Source organism: Triticum aestivum, chromosome 2D (assembly GCF_018294505.1).
Source record: "Triticum aestivum cultivar Chinese Spring chromosome 2D, IWGSC CS RefSeq v2.1, whole genome shotgun sequence".
Taxonomy (NCBI): domain Eukaryota; kingdom Viridiplantae; phylum Streptophyta; class Magnoliopsida; order Poales; family Poaceae; genus Triticum; species Triticum aestivum.
In genome coordinates this window covers 591211589-591230647 of record NC_057799.1, presented here as the reverse complement: position 1 = coordinate 591230647, position 19059 = coordinate 591211589, and the positions used below count along the sequence as shown (strand labels likewise).

At 48.9% G+C, this 19059-nt stretch overlaps 1 protein-coding gene across 1 annotated transcript; it reads right to left on the bottom strand.

Moving 5' to 3' along the window:
* Positions 1–3248: 3248 nt before the first annotated feature.
* Positions 3249–8308, bottom strand: LOC123054768 (fructan 6-exohydrolase-like). The gene is made up of 5 exons (XM_044478614.1): positions 8030–8308; positions 7880–7888; positions 4550–5409; positions 3957–4454; positions 3249–3873 (listed from the first exon to the last, which is right to left on the bottom strand). The coding sequence occupies exons 1-5, from the start codon at positions 8199–8201 to the stop codon at positions 3640–3642; spliced, it is 1773 nt and encodes a 590-aa protein (XP_044334549.1). The 5' UTR covers positions 8202–8308; the 3' UTR covers positions 3249–3639.
* Positions 8309–19059: the final 10751 nt, after the last annotated feature.

Sequence of the window (19059 nt, the reverse complement as noted above, 5' to 3'; positions counted from 1 at the left end):
ACTAGGACTAGGGAGTCCTAGTAGGACTCCCCCTTGGCGCGCCCCCTCTAGGCCGGCCGCCCCCTCCTCTCCTCCTTTATATATGGAGGAAGGGGGCACCCCAAAGACACACAAGTTTCTCTTAGCCGTGTGCGGTGCCCCCCTCCACAGTTTACCACCTCGGTCATATCGTCGTAGTGCTTAGGCGAAGCCCTGCGCCGGTAACTTCATCGTCACCGTCGCCACGCCGTCGTGCTGACGGAACTCTCCCTCGCCCTCAACTGGATCAAGAGTTCGAGGGACGTCATCGTGTTGAATGTGTGCAGAACACGGAGGTGCCATACGTTCGGTAATTGGATCGGTTGGATCATGAAGACGTTCGACTACATCAACCGCGTTACTAAACGCTTCCGCTTTCGGTCTACGAGGGTACGTGGACACACTCTCCCCGCTCGTTGCTATGCTTCTCCTAGATAGATCTTGCGTGATCGTAGGAATTTTTTTGAATTACTACGTTTCCCAACAGACATCAAGTAGGTAGGGATGCTGGCAATACAGGTGGTAAGGAGAATAAGCTTACATGTGTAAGATAAATTTCTCCCCAGCCAACTAGCAATGTTCCTAATGATCCTATAAATAATAGGTTGGATGTCCTTGTTGGGTAACGTAGTAATAATTCAAAAAAAATCCTACGTGTCACCAAGATCAATCTAGGAGATGCTAGCAACGAGAGAGAAGGAGTGCATCTTCATACCCTTGAAGATCGCTAAGCGGAAGCGTTGCAAGGAACGCAGTTGATGGAGTCGTACTCGCGGCGATTCAAATCACGGAAGATCCGATCTAGCACCGAACGGACGGCGCCTCTCGTTCAACACATGTACAGCCCGGGGACGTCTCCTCCTTCTTGATCCAGCAAGGGGGGAGAAGTTGAGGCAGAACTCCGGCAGCACGACGGCATAGTGGCGATGGAGCTTGTGGTTCTCCGGCAGAGCTTCGCCAAGCTCAACGGAGGAGGAGGTGTAGGAGGGGGAGGGCTGCGCCAGGGGCTGAGGTGAGGCTGCCCTCCCACCCCCCCCCCCTCTCTATTTATAGGGTGAAGGGGAGAGGGGCCGGTCCCCCTAGATGCATCTAGAGGGGGGCGGCGGCCAAGGGGGGTGCTTGCCCCCCAAGTTGGTGGGGGCGCGCCCACCCTTAGGGTTTTAACCCTAGGCGCCTTGGGCCCCTTGGGGGGCGCACCAGCCCACTAGGGGGGCTGGTTCCCACCCATATTCAGCCCACTTGGCCCCCGGGGCATGTGGCCCCTCCCGGTGGACCCCCGGAACCCATTTGGTGGTCCCGGTACAATACCGATAACCCCCGAAACTTTTCCGGCGACTGAAACTGGACTTCCCATATATAAATCTTCACCTCCGCACCATTACGGAACTCCTCGTGACGTCCGGGATCTCATCCAGGACTCTGAACAACTTTCGGTAACCACATACAATTCCCATTACAACTCTAGCGTCACCGAACCTTAAGTGTGTAGACCCTACGGGTTCGGGAACCATGCAGACATGACCGGGACACCTCTCCAGCCAATAACCAATAGCGGGATCTGGATACCCATATTGGCTCCCACATGTTCCACGATGATCTCATCGGATGAACCACAATGTCAGGGATTCAATCAATCCCGTATACAATTCCCTTTGTCCATCGGTATGTTACTTGCCCGAGATTTGATCGTCGGTATCCCCATACCTTGTTCAATCTCGTTACCGGCAAGTCTCTTTACTCGTTCCGTAACACATGATCCCGTGGCTAACTCCTTAGTCACATTGAGCTCATTAGGATGATGCATTACCGAGTGGCCCAGAGATACCTCTCTGTCATACGGAGTGACAAATCTCAGTCTCAATTTGTGCCAACCCAACAGACACTTTCGGAGATACCTGTAGTGCACCTTATAGTCACCCAGTTACGTTGTGACGTTTGATACACCCAAAGAATTCCTACGTCATCCGGGAGTTGCACAATCTCATGGTCTAAGGAAATGATACTTGACATTAGAAAAGCTCTAGCAAACGAACTACATGATCTTGTGCCATGCTTAGGATTGGGTCTTGTCCATCACATCATTCTCCTAATGATCTGATCCCATTATCAACGACATCCAATGTCCATGGTCAGGAAACCACAACCATCTATTGATCAACGAGCTAGTCAACTAGAGGCTCACTAGGGACATGTTGTGGTCTATGTATTCACACATGTATTACGGTTTTCGGTTAATACAATTATAGCATGAACAATAGACAATTACCATGAACAAGGAAATATAATAACAACCATTTTATTATTGCCTCTAGGGCATATTTCCAACAGTCCTCCCTTCTGAGCTTCTTATAATGCAAAGGAACACCCAAATACTTGAAGGGGAAATCCCCAATTTGACAACAAATGCCTCTAGGGCATATTTCCAACAGTCCTCCCTTCTGAGCTTCATATAATGCAAGGGAACACCCAAATACTTGAAGGGGAAATCCCCAATTTGACAACAAAAGATTTGAGCAAAGTTCTTAGAAGTCGCCTCATCTATATGGATAGTATGAAGATCACTCTTATGGAAATTAATACACAAACCAGAAAGTTTTTCAAAACAGGCCAAGATCCACTTGAGGTTCCTAGCATGATCAACAGAGGCTTCTAAGAAGAGCAGGGTATCATCAGCATACTGCAGGATGGCCACACCATCTAGTATTACATGAGGTAAAAGCCCCTTGATCAAATCCTGACTAGCGGCTTTCTTAAGCATCTTAGAAAAGACATCAGCTACCAGATTAAAGAGTAAAGGTGATGAAGGGTCTCCTTGTATAAGACCTTTTCCACCCACAAAATGAGGGCCATTGGTATCGTTAATCCTAACAGAAAAAGTCCCTTGGTGTAAGCAACTACACACCCATCCAATCCATTTATCCCCAAAACCTCTAGATCTAAGCATTTCCACGAGAAAATCCCAATTCACCTTGCCATAGGCTTTCTCATAATCAAGCTTCAAAACCAACCCACTAGCCCCTGTTCTATGAATCTCATGGATCACCTCATGGGTCATAACCACACTTTCCAGAATAAATCTCCCTTTTATGTAAAAAGTACTTTGATTGTATATATTTTCCTGTCAAACTTTTTTTCGAGGATAGAACCTCTGCTCTGCTATGGATAATAATGGAACCCGGCTCCCAAGTCTAGGAGGCGTATGAGAAAAGATTGAACAGGACGCACATCGATTTCATAATAATAAAACTTGTATATCTGAATATTATTTTTTACAACTCAGCGGATATCATACTTTTACATGACAGCCGCTTTCACCTTGGAAATACACTCTTAATTTGATGCCAAATACCCAACATGCAGGGCATGCGTGCTAGTACTACTTACTATTACTATTATTAACACTGTCAAAAACTTCAACACCTAGACACAAATCTTCCTAGAATCTTTTTCCTTTGCAGCATCCTAGAATCCTTCTTCCGTGCTGTTCCGAGAAACAATGAGGGAGCCTCCATTTGTACACCTGAGCCACAATCGGGCAGGCAAATCCAATCGGCCGTAGAAATTCACAATGGCCATCCATCCATCCATCCGTCCACCGACCGAAAACCCAGGTCCCGGATCCTAATAGGCCTGAGCTCTGCCCACCGAGCTCGCGGCGATCAGCCCGTCGGGGAGCACGTTCACGGTCGCCGTGGCCATCTCCCACGCGTCGAGGCTGGACACCTTGACGGCGCCGGTGCCGTTGTTGAACACGTACAGGTGGCTGTTCCCGTTCACGACGTGGTCCGGGTACACCCGCGCCGTGATGCACGTCCGGCCCCCGCCGCCGAAGCTCTCCACAACCGAGTGGTCAACCTGTCCGTCGAAATCACAAGTGTTATACTATGAAACAGAGCAAGAAGATTCAGGCTGCGGCGAGCCGGCGACGAGGAACTCACCAGTGTTCTGAGGGAGATGATCCCGCCGTGCGCCTCGATGTCCATGTCCACGAAGGCCCCGTACGGCGGCTTGTACACGCCGTCTCTAGTGCTCGACCTTGAGAGGTCGGTGCACATGAGGACCTTGTACTTGTCGTTCTGCCTGAACACCCTGAAGAAGACGGCGGTGTGCTCCTGCATGTCGCCGGAGGCCATGACGAGCAGCCCGAACGGGCCGACGCTGCCCGGCACGGACGCGCCCTTCTCGCCGCACAGGCTCTGCGGGTCCAGCAGCCAGTTGGGCTCCAGGACGTCGGCGTGCTCCAGGGCCGGGACCTCGAACACGACCTCCACGTCCGCCTGCGTGCCCATCACGCCGATGATCTCGTTCACGCCGCCGGCGTTCACCTCCGGTATCAGCAGGTTCACTCGCTTGCTCCTCAGCGTCTCGATCTCCTCCACCGGCCACTGCCGCAGCTGCTTGCCGTCTTCGTCCAGCCATATCTTCCTCGGAACAGTCTGCGCACATCACATCACACGAGCCAATTAATTAGTATGATCAGCTGATCGGAAAATTATTGATGCACTGTGTGCGCACGGCGGCGGCTGCGCACCTGAACACCGGACCATCCCCTGACGAGGTCGTCGGACACGCTGTCGGACTCGTTGGCCCAGCCCCAGAGCACGCGCCGGTTCTTGCTGGGGTCGAAGAAGGACTTGGACGCGTACACGTGGCCGTAGTCGAGGCGGCGCCAGCTCCGGCAGTCGTCGTCGTCCTCCGGCACGAAGGTGTCCGCCGTGTCGTCGTACCGCCCGACGACGTAGTAGTCCTGGACGGTGTCCATCACGCTCATCTTGAGCACGTGCCTCGCCCCGGCGCCGCTCGCCGGGAGCCCCACCTCCACCCCGGGCTCGGACACCGGGAACAGGTCCGGGCACTCCACCATGCCGGCGGCGTGGGCCAAGTAAAGCGGGTCAGCGTTCCGCTCCCAGCGGAGGAAGTCCTTGCTCCGGTAGATGAGCGTGGCACCCCCAACATCGTGTACACGGGCCGCGACGGCGATGCGCCACAGGCCGTCGGCGCCGAGCCACGCCGTGGAGGGGTCGCGGAAGTCGTCGCGCTTGATGTCGGCGGGGACGGGGATGACGGGGTTGTACTCGGGCTTGACCCACTCGACGAGGAGCGGGTCGGAGGCGTTCTTGGGGAAGGCGACGTTCTGGACCTGGTCGCCGCGGGCGTCGATGCCGGTGTAGAGCATGACAGGGCTGCCGTCGGGGAGGATGGTGGCGGAGCCCGACCAGCAGCCGTTGGCGTCGAAGGAGCGGCTGGGCTGGAGCGCGGCGTCGAGCGCGAACCAGTTCACCAGGTCCACGGACACGGAGTGGCCCCACGAGAGGTTGCCGTTGCCCCACGTCACGCCGTCGGGGTTGTACTGGTAGAAGAAGTGGTACAGGCCGTTGTGGTACATGGGACCTGCAAAGCACAGCACAAAACAACCGCCGTCAGGTAAAATTACAGTGCTCTGTTCCAGAACTGGAGCTACTACTAAGCAGGCAGCAGGTAAATAATTCCAGATTTCTAAAAGAAAAGCTACTGCTCCGTCACTGGTCCTTGCCTGACTGAATAAGCAAAGTTTGATTCAATTTGTCAACATATCAGGATGCCATGTCTTTTTAACTTTAGCAAGAAACTTTGCCATTTTGTCCATCACAAAATGAACACTTGGACAGAAAACCCCAAAGTGCAGGCCACAGAAGCCTCGGCTTGTTTAGGATAGCTCATCCCTTTTCGTGTTATCTACTATGGTCGGTCTAGAAACTGGCCGGTGTGTGGATAAGTTGAGTGGTGTTCACTGACGGCGATGTTGCGCCAGCCAGGATAACTCCACGTTACCCGGACACCAACACCGGCCGGACCGAGCTGCCTTTCGCCGCGGACCACACACGCATCACCTTGTTCCGGATCTCCTCGTCCCATCGTCTACTGTGCATATGGGCTATGGATAAGTTGAGTGTTCACTGACGGCGATGTTCCAACGTAGTAGAAGCAAAAGGTGTTCAGACGGGAAACTAGTAGAATCAAGTACCGATGGAAGTCGTTCAAGACTCTAAACACACCTCCGGAAAAGGAACTACTAGTCCGGTGCAAAAATCAATTCTACTCAAAATTGCCATGTTTTTTGTACTCTCGAAAAAAAAGTGCCATGTTCTTTATCTTCTTTATTTGTGTGCATCGCCATGTTTTTTTTTATCTTATCTTATCTTACCAAATTTTAAACTTTGGTCAAGACCAGGAGGCAGAAACAATTAATACACTTGCCAACGGTAATGACCAAAGGATGCAGGCCGGTGAGGAGGAGGGAGCTTTACGTTTCGTGTGGGTGGGTGGCCATGCCATGTCATGTCACACAAGCACCGGCTTATGAAGGACCTCTTCTTCCTTTTCCTGTTACCTACTGTGGTCGGTCGGTCTATGGACAAGTTCAACCATCACTGATGGCGATGTTCCTACGACCACCATAATTCCACGCACATGCTTGAAAAACCAACGACGAAAGCCTAATCACATCTCGAAGGTACTACTAATCTTGCGGAAAACGTGGCTTGCCCACAAAATCAAAAAAATTGTTGCTATGTTCTTTCATCTAATTAATGGCTTCCAAATCAACAACTTTTTGCCATGCTTTTGTCTCACCGCATGGCTATTTTTCTCTTTTTTTTCGGGAAAGGAACTTTTCATCCCACTGCATGGCTTGCTTGTTTTAGATCATTATTAAAGTAATGACCTCAAACGTCTTACATTTGTTTACAGAGTAAATATACTTTTGTTTGTTTGACAGAACGTGCTTTTTGTCTAAAAAAAAAACGTGTTTTCTGTCTGACGGCTGAACAACCAAAGCTCAACGAATCGGGAGCGGGAGATAGAAACAATATACTCCTGCTTGCCCACAAAAAAATTGTTGCCATGTTCTTTCATCATCTAACTAATGGCTTCCAAATCAACTTTTTGCCATGCTTTTGTCCCACCGAACGGCTTGCTTGTTTTAGATCATTAAAGTAACTACTAGTAAATGCGCACGTGCAACGCACGTTAATATTTATTTAAGCAATATATTAATTGCACATGGATATCAGGTAGTACGCTATTATTTGTGTGATAATTCTGTAATTAGTGCAATATTTGGTAGTATGATATTAATTGCACGTTAAACATGTTGAACGCTCATCATTGAAGCAGTGTAGGTCGTTGGATTGACCTAGTTTGATGGTCGAGATCAGTTGGATCTGGCCCTTTGGGTCTTCTTATATTGATATAGATGATCTGAAACGTCTTACATTTGTTTAATGAGTGAGTATAATTTTGTTTGTTTGACAGGTGTTTTCTGTCTGACGGCTGAACAACCAAAGCTCAACTCTCTCGACCAATCGGGAGCGGGAGATAGAAACAATATACTCCTGCTTGTCGTGCCCTCGTAGCGAACCGAAACAAGAAACTTTACCATTTTGCCCACGAACGGTAGTTGTGGGGGGGCCTGCCTATGCGTACGTGGCCATGCGAGCAGAGGCGAGCACGCGCACGCGCAAGCGGCAGAAACACTTGGACATGGACGCCGTATCTCGGCGGGCCACACAACCTACCACCGGCGTGCATGTTCGGGATGTCCCCTTCCCACTCCTGCTCACCAATCCATGGATGGATAAGCACGAGCGCTCGTCCGGTGTTCACCGACGGCGACGTTTCATTCCAGGTCGTCGTGCCAGTTCACACGGGAATCTATCTATCTACCTAAATTCTTTCTTTTAACGAAACTATCCAAATTCTGAACATGCGTTCGAGTGTATTTTTCCTTTTTTTTAGAAGATTATATCATTGCGATCTGCTCAGTGAAGGAGCCCGTGAATGGATTAGCAAAGAGGCAAGGAAGAAAGTAGCTGTGGCGTACCATTGGGATCTGCTCAGCACACCACCAAGAAGAGAAGCCACCATGAATGGATCCATCCGAGCCAGTTGGACACGCGCAGAAAGATTCAGGTTAGCCAACGTTCATAATCAACGACGGCGGAAACGAGAGGAGAGGCGTTGGTTTCTATACCGTTCTGCCAGTTCTTGGCGGGCTGGAAGTGGTAGGCGGACCTGGTCCTGACACCGCCGGCCGTGGTCACCGCCGCCGATTTGTCCGAGAGCCAGCGGAGGGAGGCGGAGGAGGAGATGAGGAGGCAGAGGTGGAAGACGACGGCGCACGCCGCGAGAGATAGCCGGGCCATGGCCGAATGTCCTTGCTAGGCTGGTGGTGGTAGCTGGCTACTTGCTATGCTCCCCAGCTCGCTGGAATGAAGGAATCGGCTTCGGAGCCTCCGTATTTATAGCGCTCCGACGTGCCGACGTGGAGCACATGGGCAGGACACTTGGCTTCGGCCCTCCCATTTACCAGCAGTTTCTCCTTCTCTTTTCGGACCTTTTGGCGCGGGGACCCGAACCGCCGGTCAATTATTTCCTTCCTCGACCGGCCACCGGCCGGGCGACAAACGGGTTGGGATCAGCAGTGGTTGGTGATGGCGAACGGGATCTACGCCGCCGCGGTGCCACGGCGGACGGTCCTTCCTTCCTATCCACCAGAGACCGACGTGGCAGATCAGCACTCAGGTCCCAGCCTTAGATTAATAATCATGTTACATGCCATGTTCTCTTCCCCTTCTGGCAAACACGAGAGGCCGTCTTGGCCCACGGGCACGCCGGCGAGGCGGAGCCCGGCCACGGCCGCAGTGCGACGATAGCCGGCCATGCTCTGCTCTCCGACTCCCGTAATACTCTGCGTGGGCGCAGCAGGGTGAGCATATCGGACGGCCAAACCATGGAAAAAAAATTATAACACGGATGATGATAGGTGGCATTCACAAATCATAAAGCATCTAATCTTTTTCTTCTGATTTTAAGTGAGGGGTGGGTAGATGCTTTATGATTTGTAAATGACACGTGTCATCTATCAGGATGGGTCTCACATGTGAGACCTGGTCTCATATAATTCTTTTCCGCCAAACCATAGTGGCACTCCAAGAAACTCTCTAACGTTTGTGCTAAATTTACACCGGTGCAGTCGTACTACCATGTGTTTAGCTGACTTGGCTTCTTTTTAGTTTTACATTTTCTGCCATTTCGGTCAAAATTGTACTAGTATGACATGTTTTAGGAGGAGACTTGGCTTCGATTTAACAGGGTTTTCTTTTTCATTTTGGGTGGTTTGGTCGGTCATTCTTTTCCCGGAAGGCTACCGGCCGGACGACTAATCAAGATCCAGGTCCGGCGACGGGACCGGGATCGGGATCTACATGCCGCCGCTAACCGATGTGACGCCTTCCTAATAATAACGCTAAGCGGCCTTTTGTTAACCGAAATGGCTTACGTCGTCCACGTGTGCTCGGGGATGCCTTCTTATCCAACACGGAGGAGCAACGTGGGGCTACAGTGAGCAGATCAGATCAGATCGTCCAAGAGGCCAGCGGGGAGCACTAGGAAGCCGGTGTCTGTCATGGCCCCTGTGTCCTGCGGACGCGCCAACAAATGGGCCATAGGGCCACTTGCTTCTGCTTCGAATTACTTCAGGATTTTTATTTTGGCGAATCAAGCACTTGTGTTGCTCAGATACTAAGTGCCACAATCATGGCGACATAAATCCATGAGTCATCTTCAATTCTACTCCCTCCATCCCAAAATGTAAGTGTATCTCAATTAGACATCTTTAATGTCTGCCGATACGTAGTTACAATCATGGCGACATAAATCGTCGCAATTCCTTAGACAACCGTCCTCAAATATCCGTGGACACGTCCATCCTTTATCTTCAGCTTGTGCGTTGTGGGCTAGTCTGGCTAACAGTGGGATGGAAAAAACAAAGGGAGCGGCTAGGCGACAGTCGACTGAAATTTGAAAAGGGACAGTCAATTCTGTTTCTTCTATCTCAACCGTTTGATCAAGATCCAATGAACGCCGTTCGTCTTCAACCTCCTGCCTCTTCTTCCTCTCGCGCACCTGCCGATCCAGCCCAGCCCTAACCGCCGGCCCCCGCCTCCCGCGACCGCCTCGCCGCCCCGCCCTCCCCTAAACCACCCTCCACCGCCGGTCTTCCGCCGCCCCGGCCATCCCTCTAGGACCCCCAACACCAAGCTTTTTCTCCGGCCACCGCCCCACCACCACCACCCCCACTCTGAACCCTAAGATAGATAATGGGTCATGACGACGAGCCCATTCCTTCTCTCCGACGAGGCCCTTCCTTCTCCTTCCATGATTCAAAAATCGACTGACGCAAACTCAAAAAACCAGTCGACTGAAATCTAGCTAAACTGGAAAACAAAAGAATAATGAGTTGAGTCGGGAAGAGGTGGTTTGACTGACATTGGGTCAGACAAACCATCTGAACTCCCTTATACCGCCCCTCGGCCGGCAAAACTGCAGTTGGGACCTTTAATCTACCAAAGTTTGCCAAAAATAAATTTTGGATAGCAGAGTTTTAAGGATGTCTAACACGAGGGGCAATACTTCTACCGGGACTCTTCACGTGTTGATGAATTTCATCAATCAGGAAAAGAATAATAGCGCTTGCGGTTCCTGTCATTTCTTGTCACCATTCTAACCGCTTCCACGCAATCGCTGGAGAAATTTTATACCAGGACTAGACTAGTAGTACTAGTGGTAGTACACGTTTTAAGAGAGTTGGCTTTGATTTTAGTAGGTTTCTAGTTTCGGACTTTGCGTCTCGGTGGACGTCTGACCGGCTGGCAGGCCGGTCATTCTTTTCGTCGAAGGTTACAGGCGAGATGGGACCGGGATCTAGTCCGCCGCTGGCGATGTGACGCATTCTTTTGATTCTAAGGCACTGTTTGATTCATAAGTCCTAGGATTTTATTTTTTCCAACTTATAAGTTTCAAGTCCCTAAAAAAGTCCCTACCTGTTTGGTTCCTGGGACTTAACATGAACTAAAAGACCATATTACAACTATAAGTCCCTATAAGTCCCTCCTTGAGAGTCTTATTTCATAAGTCCCAAATGCCCACTTTAAGTTCCTATAAGTCCTTCCTGTTTGGTTTAGATGAGACTTATAGGGATTTTTTTAAGTCCCTGAAAACAAACACCTTTTAAATGTTAATATTAACCAACCGTTTATCGATCGAAAATGGTTCCATCATCCACGCGTTGCCGAGTCGGACGCCTTCTTATCCAACACGGGTGGTGTTACGTGGAGCCACAAGGCAGGGCAGATCATGCAGCTCACCGGCGGGCGGCCAACCGCCGACGTTGCCGGCTCTGCGTTCTTTGCGAGATGGAAGGTGTCATGGCCTCAGTGGTGACGCGCCAAAGAAATGGCCGCCATACGGTGGCCGGGAATGCATGCATCATGGATCTCTCCGGCCAGTTGACGGATGGGCACTGAATGGTTTGTTTAGTATGTTAACCGGCCACCGTATGGGATCTTTGGTCAGTTGGTGCGTGCTAATGGGCTTTGCTAACTAACGGCCACGTCGGAGCCGCACGCCCACTTGGCCACCATGTCCTGCCTGCGCTGTCTGGCCCTGCTTGGAGAAGCTTGGAAACTGAGTGCAGCAGAGAGAGGCGTGTAAGGAAGCGCGATGAGGTCTCCGAGGCTCCTCAACAAGCATGATTGCTACTGATACAGTAGACAGTGCATGCTGATGAGAAAAACTGCGTGTAGAGAGTAAGTAGCGTGGAAGGCAGCTTCGCCTCGCCGCCGGCATTCGGCAGATTTTTGGTCTACGACGACTGCTATCGATGGATACAGTTGAGATTACACTACTTATTACTGTCCTGGTGAGAATTGCACTCCCTGATAGTTCATGCCTTGTCACATTAATCACCCGTGTGATTCATGTCTCTTCACATGCACGTCCGTCGACGCGTTATTATCGTTCAACACCCGGCACAAAAATCGCCATAAGAAGGCTTGTTCTTACGGCTGCAAAAGAAGAATGGTGTCCACGAGACGGGCGGGCCCCGCCGTGACAGTGAATAATTCAGATGAACTCACGTTACACGGTCTATGTCTCGGTCTCCCTCTCCCTCTTCCGTTTGCGTGCACGCGTTTTTATGTTGATCGACAGGATTCATGCCGCGTCTTTGCACGCGAATTTTGGCAAGACATTCCGTTTCGAAATGAATAAATTTGTCAAGACATTCTAGAGGAAGAATTGCGTTGTTACTAGTAATGCAAGAGAGATTACATGCAGTCCTGCTGAGAAACAGGGTGCAGAGAGTAGCGTGAAAGGAAGTTCCACCGAAAGCATTGGGCAGACTTTTCGTCTGTGACTTGTAAGGATAGATTAGATTAGAGATTACATATAGTCCCGCTGAAGAATTGTACTCCAGGCTGCTATTATACTACTTCCTCCGTCTTTTAAAGAGTGTACTTCCAACTTTGTTGGAAAGTCAAACTTTTTTATGTTTGACCGTTTTTATATAATAATACAAAAATATTTATGTCATCAAATTAGTAGCATTAGATTCATGATAAAATATATTTTCAACATATACGTATTTGGTTTCATAAAAAAAGACATATTTTTGTACAAACTCGGTCAAACTTCGAAATAGTCTAACCCTTCAACAAAGTTGGAAGTACACTCTTTAAAGAACGGAGGGAGTACTGGTAAGCTGTGCAAGCAACTGATTTTAGGCCCCTAGAGACGTGCTTGAAAGAGTAAGATTGGCCAGAGCAGAACCGGTAGCCTGCCGTCCACGGGCACGTTCACGTCTTGTCCCTTTATAATTCTGATGAAAACATGTGGCTGGGAAAGAAGAGTGTTCTTTATTACTCCCTCCATTTTTAAATATAAGTTTTTTTAGATATATTTTAATGTAAACTACATACGGAACAAAATGAGTGAATCTACATTCTAAACTACTCCCTGCATCTCAAAATATAAGAACGTTTTTAACACTAGCATAGTGTCAAAAATGTTCTTATATTCTGCGACAGAGGAAGTATGTATGTATACATTCATATGTAGTCTGTATTGAAAGACTTAAATTTAAGAACGAAGGGAGTAATTCATATCACACCATTTTGGACACAAAATTTGGTACGAGTAGTAAAACATTTTTCAATGGAAGAAACGGGCGTCACACCGCGTGCTACGGTCCGGGCCGTTTCCAGAAAAGTCCAGACCAGCCTAGACGACGGCCCAGCATTGAGGAATCATCCTGAAGCCCCGTCCGTGTCGTCCGTGTGAACCGCGAAGACGTACGTGCACGCAAGGGAACAAAAAAGCTTTGGACCATTCGGACGTGGTTCGCATGTCCGTTGCTCTGCTTCTTCGAGCTCGCACCGTCGTCGGACTCCTGGATCAGCCCTCCTCTCCGGTCGATCGCCGCGTGTTTATTGCTGTGTCGGCCGCTTGTCGCCATTGTTTGGCACCGACAGGTAATTTGGTGGTTAGATATTGACATGCCGCCTCGGATACACGTGGAAAGATCCACCGAGAACACGTTGGGCCGGCAAGGCGCGGACGGAATGATCTCTAGCCGTGCGTGGATCGCCTGAAGATGATTCCAAGATCACCGGCACCGCCACCCCGGAGAAAAGGTCAAGCGAAACTTCCGGACTCCGTTTCACTGGACTGGTCGCGGTGCTACATCCAGCCAGTTCTTACAGGATAGGACACCTGTACGTGAGAGTGTACTCGTATCGGACCATCGGCAATAGTATTTGCTAGGTCGACGAGCTAGCGCGTGAAGATGATCGTTTGGTGCTGAGCATGGAGCTCAAATGCGTACTTCAAAGGGAGGCCCATCGCAGTTCATGGGGATTGACATGGGGAAGGAGGAGGAAGAATCTTGCCGCCGGAGATAGGTGCTACTGGGGACGGCGAAATTGCAAACGAATGATGACAGCAATGCTATGGACGAAGATTGAAGAATTGCTCGAGTTCCACGTTTATGCCTCAAGCTTTGTTTATTCAGTGTCGGGTGCTTTTGAGAGGCGACGACTCGGCCTCCCCCCAACCCCATGCAATATGTACATCCTCCATCTTGAATTACTATCGGACTCATATTTATCTAGATACGGATGTATCTCTGCTAGCATTAGATGCTTCCCTGTAGTCGGTTGTTAGCACTAGATGCGGCATCTTTGACGAGGCTTGTTCGCTGGAACTTCTATGTTTGTAGTTGGCTGGCAACTTTCTTTTTTCGAAACCGAAGCAAAAGATTTACCTTATCTGTTGATTAAGAAGGGAAGAGAGTTTGTTACATACGACCCTAACACAACATAAAAGATTACTCTCCCAAAATCAGAGCCCCAAGCTTTTTTGCACCCGCGATCACCCAAAGCCTTGCCTCCTTTATAAGGTTGAGCAATATTGTCGGAGGAGCGCTTTTTCGACGAAAGACCCTAGCATTGCGCTCGTTCCAAATTGTCCTAGTGACAAGAATTGTGAGGGAGGCCATGCTTTTCTATTCGGAGAGCTATCATATTGTCCTAGTGACAAGCATTGTGAGAGAGGCCATGTTTTTCTATTCGAAGAGCTATCACCGGTCCCTCAGTCCTCTCCCTCGTCGCACCCGTAGGCGATAGGGAGGGCCCGTCGCACCCGCCGGTCGCCCTCTCCCACGCACTCCTTCCTCGCCGCCACCAGAGGGCGTGGCCTGGCAGCGCCTGGCTCGCGTCGGCGGCGGCGAGGCCCATCTCCTCCTTGCTCGGGGGTGCTGCGGCGGGGCGGCATCCTTGGCCAGGGAGGCGTGCCGGCGTGGGGTGCATCGAGGATGGCGGTGCTCAGTTCCCTGCGGTGGCGGGGCGCAAGTGGGCAGCGGCCTGGAATTTCTCGCGATGGTAGGGCGTGTCTGCACCTCTGCTAATCTGGATGGGGATTGGCTTGATCTGGATCCAGCGGGTTGCAGACGACACAGGCGGCAGTCAGGGCGGCTCCCCTGCTGCGCGGCGGCGATTGGAGCCTCCATGGCGGACGGTGTGGCGGCTGCGGGCAGATGGATGGCTTCGATGGTTGCGGATCTGGCGTCCTATCCAAATCCGTCTCAGTACGACCTTGGCCGGCCGGTGGCGCGAGAAGGACCGGTGAGGGGCGGCTGGAGGCTCCCTGCCGGCGTGCCGACGACAGCCCTCGTCTCCACGGCGAGGCTCCGTTCGGTTCCACCCAGCTACGAGTTCGGGGAGACGTGACTTCCGGTCAAAATCACACCGACTTCGGTCATAGATACAAGTGTCAAGCACACCGAGGCCCCCAAACTCAAATGGCCGACAGACATCCTCCCAGTTCACCTTACACTTCGCTCCCGTAGTATCCGATCTGGACCAAAGAAAAACTCTCTCAACCTTATTGGCATATTGAAGCGTGCTTGCCGGAGCGGTGAGGGAAGTGATGAAATAAATTATTTGAGAAGAAATAACGGACTTGACAAGCGCGGTGCAGCCAATGGTGGAGATGTTGTTGCCATCTGAAGGGACAAGCTTTCTGGTGATCATATAGAACAAGAAGGAGAATGTTTTCTAATTGTCCATGAGACGAACTAATGACAGAAATACGTATTTCAAACAAATTACTTGTAACACGGTATTTCTCGTCTCCGTCTCTGCATCTCTTCCTCCCTTCTGTGCATCATCATACGCGCGTTTTTCTCCATGAGAAAATTTTCATGTAACATCTAAATCCTAAATACTTAAACGCGCAGCTGCGCTATTTGGACGCTGCGAGCGCACGCGCTAGACGATAAAAAAGTAGGTCGCTGTCCGGAACAAACGCGTTATCCAGTGGGTAGTGTAAAGAATACCCATGCGAATGCATGTGCCGACGTCATCTATTTATTCTGTTTCATTTTTTCAAAAAGCTACAACTTTTGAACCGAGTGTGAGAACGCAGAACCGTTTTCACCGCTGGGTTTCTCGTGACGAGCTCTTCAAAACTAGATCCCATATGAATATGTTTTGATGATTTTTTTCAAAAGCAACTTTGATGCTAGATGAAGCAATTTTAGTGTTAAACATGAGCAACTCTGATGCTAGATGAACAAAACAACTCAACTTGCTCATTTGTTTTTTCTGCGTAAAATAGGCAATCTAAGCAGTAATGCTAGGGACATCTGCTTGTTTCTGCTAGAACAATTTCTCACTTTTTGCCTTTCTTTGTAATTGAGTTACTTTGGTCTTCTGTTACAACATACGGGAATGTGGACGAGAGGGGGTGGGGGGGGGGGGGAGTAGATCGAATATTTGGCTATTCAAGTTGCTCATACATTTTTCGTCTGCCTAAAGTAGATGCTAGGGGAGTTGCTTGGTTTTGCTAGGACAATTGCTTCTTCTTGCTAGGGAAGTTGCTTGTTTTTTTTTTGCTAGAACAGTTTTGCATTTTGTGTCCTTGTATGTTGAGTTGTTTGGATTTTTGCTAGAACAGATAAGAAGTTACATGGGGGAGGGGGGTAGGATAGTTGTCCACAAAGGTTATTCAAATTGCTCATATGTTTTTTCTGCGTAAAATAGACAATCTAAGTAGTAATGCTAGGGACCTCTGCTTGTTTCTGCTAGAATAATTTCTCACTTTTTGCGTTTCTTTGTAATTGAGATGCTTTGGTCTTCTGCTACAACATACAAGAAGGTGGATGAGAGGGAAGAGTAGGTCGAATATTTGTCCATAAAAGGCTATTCAAGTTGCTCATATATTTTTCCTCTGCCTAAAATAGATGCTAGGGGAGTTGCTTGGTTTTGCTACCACAATTGCTTGGTTTTGCTAGGGTAGTTGCTTGTTTTTTTCCTCTGCCAAATCTTCCACCGACGATGCTCAGTTGCTTATATATGATGAAAAGTTGTCTACCAAAGTTTCTAAATTATCTACGAAGTACTTGCTAGGTAAATTCACTAGTACACATTGTGCAAGACAACTTGCTTTTATTTAACACTCAAGTTGCCTCATCTAGTTTCAAAGTTGCTCTAAAAATATATTCATGGAAACATATCCATATGCGATCTAGTTTTGAAGATCTCGTCGTAAGAAACCTAACCGTGAAAACGGATTGCAATTCCGAGGATCCATAACTTTTTTCAATTTTGTGAAACGACATTTAATGCAAAAATGGATTAGCATGTACCCATCTAAATTGGTCAAGACATTTCAGAGTCCAACAAAATTCTAGTGGACATGTTCTAGGGAACGAAAGTGCGCGCGCGTGTTTCTTTCTAATTTTTGGAACGAAATTCTAGAGGGACAATTGTGTGTTACAGTTTGGGCCCTTTGTCTAGATAGAAAGGCCATTCTAGACGGCCCAAATCTGTAATTGAGACGATTAAAACCCCACTCATGTCACATGCACAGAAAGAAAGAAATGAAGGAAACACATGCACGGAAAGAAAGAAATGAAGAAAGGAAAAGTAGCGCGTACCATTGGGATCTGTTGAGCGCCATCCGGAAGTCACCATGAACCCAGCCGGACCACGAATCCACGATCGATCGGACACACACAGAGAAGATTCAGATTAGCTTTAACCGGGTCAAGTAATAGCGGAGCAAACTGAGTACGTAGCTAGCGTTCCTACGTACCGTTCATCCAGTTCTTGGCGGGCTGGAAGTGGTAGGCGGTCCTGCCACTGCCATTGCGGCCCGTGCTCTCCTCCGCCGCCGCGTCGGGGGCTACCGGCAGCACCCGGAGAGAGGACGACGACGAGAGGAGGAGGCAGAGGTGGAAGAAGGCGACGGCGAGAGGGAGCCCGGCCATGTCCATTCGTCCTGTGAGGCTAGAACCAAGCCAACCAACGACTGGTTCCTATGGCGATGGTGTGGTGGTTGCTCTGTTCCGAGTCCACGGAAGGATCCTGGATTTATGCATGGCCCGTCCGAGTCTTCACCGGGTCTCTAAGTTTACGCTTATCGCAAGTATTCGCTCGTACGAGAGGCGCCAATTTGATATGCAAATGATGGAGTGATGGCGTCCCGTTTGAGGGATCAAGATTCCAAGTCACCTCCAGCTTGGCCTCTGACTTTTGGTTTAAAAGACCCGGCCTGCTGTGTACTCCTATTTGTTTTTTGGTCAAAAAAAACACCGGACGAAGGAGAAGGGGTATGGAAAATGGGATCTACTTCGCTGCAAGCGATGCCTTCTCCCGCGAAGCAAGATAAAGCGTAACTTAATCGCATCCCGGAAAGAAAAATTGTAGCTTTATCACAGACTGGGACATACTTCGTTCACAGATCATTTACAAGGAATCAACATCCATGTTTGGCAAAACAGTTTCTTGGCCTTTTTTTAACACTATAATCATAGATGCCCACATACACTCACCCCTATGAATGCATGCACGCACACCCTACCCCTATAAGTACATTTGAAATACTGAGCCTACATCACATCTTAGATTGACGAAGTCATCACGGACGTCTCGTAATCAAGGGAATGTCTTGTTCTACTGAAGGAACATTCCGGACAACTAGAAATAAATCCAGCAAAATGCAAGACTTGAACTCTTGTGGGCCGGTTCCATCACAAGAAACCTAAATACGCTAAGGGGAATACCACACCTGAAATGCTCTCATGATACCAACTTCAAAAAATCAATTTTAGATGTTTAAAAATTTCTGAATTTTTTTGTGAATGTTGACAGTGTACGTGACTACAATCCCTAAAAAAAATAAGATCCAAATTCGAAATACAATTGAGAAAAAAATGACAAATCTAGCACGAAATGACAAAAGCAAAATTGACACTATTCACATCAGGATTTGTCTTTTTTGTTTCTCAATGTACGTTTGGAATTTGAAGCTGAAAATTTTAGGGGATGTAGACACATTCTTTGTGAACATTCATGTTTTTTTCAGAAATTTTTGAAATGTTTAAACTTGATTTTTCTGAAATGGTATCATAGGACAATTTAGGGTGTGGTATCACTGGATATTCTCCCCTACGCTCAGTTCGCTTCTTGGTCATTAACGTGTGCCTAGTCATTTTTTCCTTTTGTGGCCTATTTTACAACATGTGAGTAAAATGGACCTGATCATGGGCAGCCTAATTCTTTTTATTTTTGCCAGAATTGGCACCCTAACTCAACGCCTAGTGCCTAAAAAGCATGGTTCAAAATTAAGGACAAAATCCCTAAATGACTAAAAGGTGAATTT